Genomic DNA, 6509 nt, shown 5'->3' on the forward strand with positions numbered 1-6509 from the left:
CTGTAGAGCCAAGAGATAAACGAGTACTCTCAATAAAAAAGGAGCTGGAAAAATGAATGGCAATAACATCTATCTAAGAGGAACAACTATACATGCAGAGAACCATACTTGACTGTGTAACACATTCACTGTGTCACTATAGAGAAAAAGGAAATTTTCATGGTAGTACCTCGGTCCTCCAGTATATCATCATCAGCTATCAAGATTAAGCAACAATGCAAGTTTGGCGATGAGGTCTTTAAGGACAGAGGGGCTGGTGGTGGTCAGATTGTCCAAGCCACCAGCCACCGTTACTTCCTTCAGATTTGTTGGGGAGCTAAGGAAATCCAAGCATGCTTCCTTCAGCCCCTGGCAATGGTGCTGCTCATCAAGCTCAAGGATAGTTGCCACTGTGCCCGTGTTGATGCATCGGCACAACTTTTGTTCACATATCAGTCTGAGCCTCGGGACATCATATTCGCGCGAGTGTGTTTGAAATTAAAATAAATTTAAAGAGCACATGTGCGAAATGAAAACAAACAAATGGAAAATATGCAAACCACACAACTGCTTTTGCAACTCTGATCCTCGAACCATACATGGCAAAGAGCTACAATTGTGTTACATTCTTGCACTAATACATGAAGAAGCAGAGCGCCCAAGTCCGAAATTGAGTCTGGGCAGCAAGGAGAAACAGCATCGTTCGAAGTATGGTTGCAGCCCATGAGGCCATGACAGCCATCAGATTTACCAAACGAGCTGAGAAACTTGCAAGGATGGCTGTTGCTGTTGTTGACACAATGTACTCACACAACGTTGCTTTCACAAATTGTTTTAATCTCCAAACTATCCGTAGCTAGCTGGTAGATCACATAATACTGACCGAAAAGCAGCCAAAACAGTACATGAAGTGGAACTTAAGATAGTAAAATCAAAACGGTTTGAGCCGGAACAAACAGCTTAAAAGCAATAGATACTGAAATTCTGAAAATGAGGAGCTCATCAAGCCTCACTAGTACTATGCTAGGTCCTTACAAAACAAGGGACTGACTAGCTGGAACAAGCCAACGAAATAGAACAAAATCTTAAAGCTCTGGCATCATATAACTTAGAAAACAAAGACCAGCAGGATCTGAACATGCTTCATCCAGTAGCAATCTGGTTGCTCCCTAGTAGTTTCATCAATGATTAGCTCGATCCACCTTGCTCAAGTCCTGCAAAGCCAAAAGAAGGAAAGAATCGCTCTGAAAATGAAATCACAACACTGTATAGGATCAGTATTATGAATAAAATTAGATATACTTTTACTTGTCATTCTCTAGATTCATGTAGTACATACCATGGAGTAGCATCCATCACCTGTCAGGTATCATGCTTAAGTGACGCAAGCTTAGCAATGAGATCTATCAGGACTGAAGGGCAGCTGCTTCTCAGCTGTTCCAAGCCACCCGCCGCCATCACGTCCTGCAGATGAGCAGGGAAGTCAAGGAAGTTCAAGCAGTTCTCCTTCAGCTCTCGGCAATGGTGCTCCTCAGCTAGCTTGAGGATGTCAACCACAGTGGTCGTGTTGATGTATCTGCACAGCATCGTTTCGCACATCAGCTTCAGCCTCTCGAGGCCATATCTATCTGCTGCGACAAGCAACTGCTGCCACATCACATCAGCATCAGCACCGTCCCCAATTTTCTCTTCCTTCATCTGCGGCCAACAATCATCGTAAATGAAGGTAAGCAGTAACTTGAATACTTTTGATTCCATGTCATGTATGCGTATGACCCCGTCTGTGTTTGTATTCTTGATCGGGCCAAAAAGGTCAGCCCTGAAGACTGCAGACCTGGCAGCGAGCACACACTTGTGTGCAGAAAACGTCTCGCCGCCAACCTCAAATGTCACATCTGTTCTCTCTTCCGATTGGAGGAGACTAGACAAATGTTGGTGCATGTCAGATTCCGGTACCTCAAGCAACAGTAGATCAGATTCAGCAGAGTCTGCAGTGTCGACATCAAAATTCAGAGATGCAAGCTTGGCAATGAGTTCTTTCAGAACAGAAGGGCAGCTGCTAATCAAATGGTCCAAGCCGTCGACCACCATTACCTCCTGTAAATTGGCAGGAGAATTGAGGAACTCCAAGCACGCCTTCTTCAACCGTCGGCAACGGTGCTGCTCAGCTAGCGCAAGGATGTTCGCAACTGTGCTCGTGTTGAAGCAGTAGTCACACAACTCTTGTTCACAGATCAGCTTCAACCTCGGGAGATCGTATCTATCTGCCGCTACAAGCAAGTGCTGCCACATAACGTCTTCTTCCTCTGTTTCCATCTCCGGCACTGAATCACCGTAGATGAAGTCAAGTAAAAGCTTGAACACCTGTTCCTCCATGTCGTTTACATGTATGACACTAGTAGTCGTTCCCTCCTTCATGGGGCCAAAGAGCTGAGCCTTGAAGACAGCAGACCGGGCTGCAAGCACGCACCGGTGTGCGGCGCACTTCACATCGCCGACCTGAAACGTCACATCGGCGCCCACACCGGACTTGAGGAGGTCAGCGATATCCTGTTGAATATGAGGTGCCACAAGCATAGAATTGGCCGGAACAGCTACATCGGCATCCGTGATGCTAACGACCTTGTTGATGATGACGTCACACCGTAATGTGAAACTGTCATTCTTGAGATATTTTGACTTCTCAAACATTTTCCTCTCCATTGAACAGGGGTAACTATGGGCAAAGGCAACACTACGACTACAGAATGCAAGAGTTTCCTTCGCACCAGTGAGCCATGACGAGTCGCTGTTCTGAGCCTGATCAACGACGAAGCTGAACTCATACTGCACCATCATAGGGTTACGAACGTTACCTTGATCAAGGACGAGATAAAAGGATATGTTACCATCATGGTCTGATTCCTTGCCATTGGGGTAGCACTCGATGACCCAGCGGTAGCCTCCGACTCTGAAATGGCGAGATGCGATGTGCGCGCCATTGGGGCGGTCCTTGATGCGCGAGTATCCATTCACAACTAGCAGGTGGTACCCGTTGTACTTTTTTTTTTTTACTGTCATACCCGTTGTACTTGACGGCCATGGTGGCCGAGGCATCTTGCGGCGGACTGCCGCCGCCTCCGACGATAGATACGCCGGCGAACGACGACATGGCCATGATTCCAGTAGAAGACCAGAACTGATACACGAGGTGGTGTTGCTTCAGAGATAGCACTTGCTAACGAGAGAAACTAGATCAGAACTAGAAGTATGGCGGAAGACAGACACATGCCCCTTCCCCTTCCCTTCGCCTACCATTCTCATTATAGCTGCTACTATACGAATTGAGATCCCCAAGCGGCGGGCGCCGTACCAATGAATATGTGGAGTGAAAAGAGAAGGCACGACCCCTCGTCTCCGCGCGCTCCTCGAGAGCTGAAGCTGTGCAGCTGCTTCGAGAGCTGAACGCTCGAGGAAGCGCCGCGCACCTGGCCCACCAAGAAAGAAAACGAGCAGTCAGCAAGCGCCGTGGAGTTTTTGGCCCTGGGGGAGCTGGAGCTTTTCCAAAAGCTCCTATTTGCAGAAGCTCCACTCGCTGGTCCCGATAGCTGCTTTCCAGAGAAGCTTGTCCTTGTGTTTGGCGTAGCTTGTCGTGTTCAGCTTCTCAGGGAGGAGGCCAACGCGGGCAGCGCCATCGGGCCGTGCGGAGGGGTGGAGCTGCATGCCGCAGGTGTGGAGGGGAGGAGCTGCGGCGGCGTCGTCGGGCCGCACGGAGGGGAGGGGCGGCGGCGGCAGCCGCCGGTGCGAAGGGGAGGAGTTGTGGCGGCCGGCCTGGAGGGGAGGGGCGTGGGCGGCGACTGCCGGCGCGGAGGGGAGGAGCTGCGGCGGCCGGCGTGGAGAGGAGGGGCGGCGGCGTCGTCGGGCCGCGCGGAGGGGAGGGGCGCCGTCGGGCCGCGCGGAGGGGAGAGGCGGCGGCAGTTTTCTGGGAGCATCGTCTGCAGATGAACAAAGAGCTCCAACGTTATAACCGGAAGCGAGAGAATCGGCCCACATCTCTCATCCAATCTACAGCTCACGGCCCATAAGCCCAAGCAAAGGTTCAAGTTCTGGTGGTGCATAGTAATTTACTCCCTCCATGCTGGAACATAGAGTACTCTAGATTTTTGCAAACAGATTATGCAGTGAGAGAAAAGATGTATGTACTCCTCGTTAGTGCATTATTCAGTTAATTAATTGCTTAATTTTCAGCTAGCTGTTCAACTACCTGCACCAAAACTAAGGAGATCAACATGCCTTTTTTACTCCCCCAGCCTCTCGCAATTGATTTTTTTTTTCAAAACTCACTACTACACTATTCTTTTCAGAGGCGGTTAAAAATCATTTTTCAGAGGTGGGCAAGTGCAACCACCTCTAAGCTAACGTCTCTGTTAATGAGACATTTTCAGAGGTGGCTTCGTGCCTGCATCTGTTAATAGAACTGAAAAAACAAAAAAAGGTGAGCCCGCCAAGCCCATCACGAGCCCGGCGAGCCCATCGCGCCTCCGCACGCCACCGCCAGCAGCCACTGCCTCCGCGCCCTGCCGCCCCCGACCTCTGCCCCGCCGCATCTTCGAGACCCGCCACCACGTCCGCCCTCGGCCTCCGCCCCGCCCGCGGCCTTTGCGCCCCGCCGCCTCTCCGAGGCCCGCCGCCGCATCCGCTGCCGGGCCCCCCGCTCGTCCGCCACCCCGATCGGTCGCGGATCTGGCCAGCGACGCGGGGGTGGGGCGAATCTGGCCGGCGTTGCATGGAGGGGGGCTGCGCGCCCAGCCGTCACGCAGGGAGGGGTGCCGCCCCGGTGGCCGCCACGGCACACCGGAATCGCTCGGCCGGCCGTCACGCATGGAGTGGGCGCATGGGAGAGGGAGGGAGGGGAGGAGAGGGGGTGGTTGGGCCGGGCGCTGCGCGTGGGAGAGAGATGGAGGGGAAGAGAGAGGGAGGGGGAGGAGAGTGAGAAGAAAACCCTAAGTGTGCATATATATACTTGGAGCCCTTTATCGGGCCGAGTCGGGCTTGAGCGGGCTGGGCTGTTTAACTAAGACAGACTTCTTACAATAATTGCCTCTGAAAATAGTGGTATTAATAGAGGCGGTCACTTTAAGGTTGACCGTCTCTGTTAATCAATTTTGAGAGACGGTTTCTTTAACCGCCTCAGTTAATAAAAGATGACAGCCTCTGTTAATGCTGGGCATTAACTGAGGCAGTTATTTTCTATGCATGCCTCGGAGCGTTTTTCAAAAGGCATCTGTTAATGATTTTTTGTAGTAGTGACTAGCATCAAAATCATGAAGATTAGTATATCTTTTTACCCAAACGACCTTAAGATGCTTTATAATTTGGGTACAAATTTTAATCCCCCAATACTTTACATTCCAGGACGAAGGGAATATACTCTAGTTGGTCGGGTCTCTTGAGCGACTTCTCCAGAATTATAGCCCAACCCTAGGGAAGCTACCCGCAAGAAAGGAATAAGTCGGACTCCTACCCTGTAATCCTAATAAAACTTCTACCTTGTAGCCGACTAGTGTCCCACCCCTGGGTATATAAAGGAGGGCAGGGTACCTAGATCGGGAAGCTCAACAGAGAACTAACTCAATCTACATCTAAGACAATATAAATCAACACACAAGACGTAGGGTATTACGCATCTAACATTTTGTGTTCCTTGTACCTTCGAGTTACTGATCTCAGCGACACCCTACCTACAACCTACCACCTCAGGGGTAACCCTCGGTGGGCTTGGTGGCTAAACAACAACAACTGACACGCTAGGTAGGGGGTCCCTGCCCGTCCTTTTATAGTCTAGGGGATAGAGTTGATTACATGAAAATCTAGCCGAATACTAACTTAGGAGTTCTACCTGAGTACTACTCAGGTAGTTTTCTTCTGTTCTAACTATTCTACTCATATCCAAGTAGTTACAATGGCGTAAGTTATGGGTCATGTGCCATCCATTATCCTAGAGCATTCTTTGCTTTGTGAGCAGTCTCGCTGTCCCGGTTATAACAAGTTGTCCTGGCGTGCACACTATTTTTTTAGATGCACAATACAACTCAGAAACTCATAAAAATACGCACATTCATCCCTATGAACGCACAAACTCAAATCCTACCCTATGAGCATCTTTGATGAATGAGACGGTAAATTCTCGAGATTGATAAAAATTATATGAGATTGGCGCGCGCTAATTAGAAAGCCCCGTTCGCATTGGCTTCATCTCCACCACCTGTCATTTGTTGGTGTCTCTTATGCTCAATCTGAATAGGTATTCTACAAGTGCACAGAATTCACCGGTGTAGCACTTCACCTTGGAGTATTCCAGGGTATCGTGAAAATCCTCAGGGAAGCACTATGGTAAAGTGTATCGTAAATCGTAGTGACAACCTTTACTGAAATTACCAACCGACTAATTCAGCAGGGGTAAGCCAGATAACTGATAAGATAAGTGGCCAAGCTATGACCGTGCGACACACATGAGATTCTATACCTTAGAGAGGTAGCAGCTAGGAGGA

General features: G+C 49.7%; 1 protein-coding gene across 3 annotated transcripts; it reads right to left on the reverse strand.

The window, feature by feature from the left end:
* Window positions 1-785: 785 nt before the first annotated feature.
* LOC120691037 (BTB/POZ and MATH domain-containing protein 1-like) lies at window positions 786-3781 on the reverse strand. Of its 3 annotated transcripts, none has more exons than XM_039973996.1 (3): window positions 3051-3781; window positions 1339-3019; window positions 786-1193 (listed from the first exon to the last, which is right to left on the reverse strand). In XM_039973996.1, the coding sequence occupies exons 1-2, from the start codon at window positions 3134-3136 to the stop codon at window positions 1342-1344; spliced, it is 1764 nt and encodes a 587-aa protein (XP_039829930.1). In that variant the 5' UTR covers window positions 3137-3781; the 3' UTR covers window positions 786-1193; window positions 1339-1341. The 3 variants fall into 3 exon arrangements, with proteins under 3 accessions (XP_039829930.1, XP_039829929.1, XP_039829927.1); XM_039973995.1 differs by having other exon boundaries at window positions 786-1223; window positions 1319-3019; XM_039973993.1 differs by having other exon boundaries at window positions 1319-3019; window positions 3051-3779.
* Window positions 3782-6509: the final 2728 nt, after the last annotated feature.

The sequence above is a fragment of the Panicum virgatum genome, chromosome 9N (genome assembly GCF_016808335.1).
Source record: "Panicum virgatum strain AP13 chromosome 9N, P.virgatum_v5, whole genome shotgun sequence".
NCBI lineage: Eukaryota > Viridiplantae > Streptophyta > Magnoliopsida > Poales > Poaceae > Panicum > Panicum virgatum.

What these genes read in the sequence shown, in the direction of transcription:
- LOC120691037 (XM_039973996.1), bottom strand. Translation starts at nt 3,136, where the DNA reads ATGGCCATGTCGTCGTTCGCCGGCGTATCTATCGTCGGAGGCGGCGGC. An exon ending in TCGGCCACCATGGCCGTCAA is followed by an intron (nt 3,020 to 3,050) that starts GTACAACGGGTA and finishes AAAAAAAAAAAA; the next exon opens with GTACAACGGGTACCACCTGC.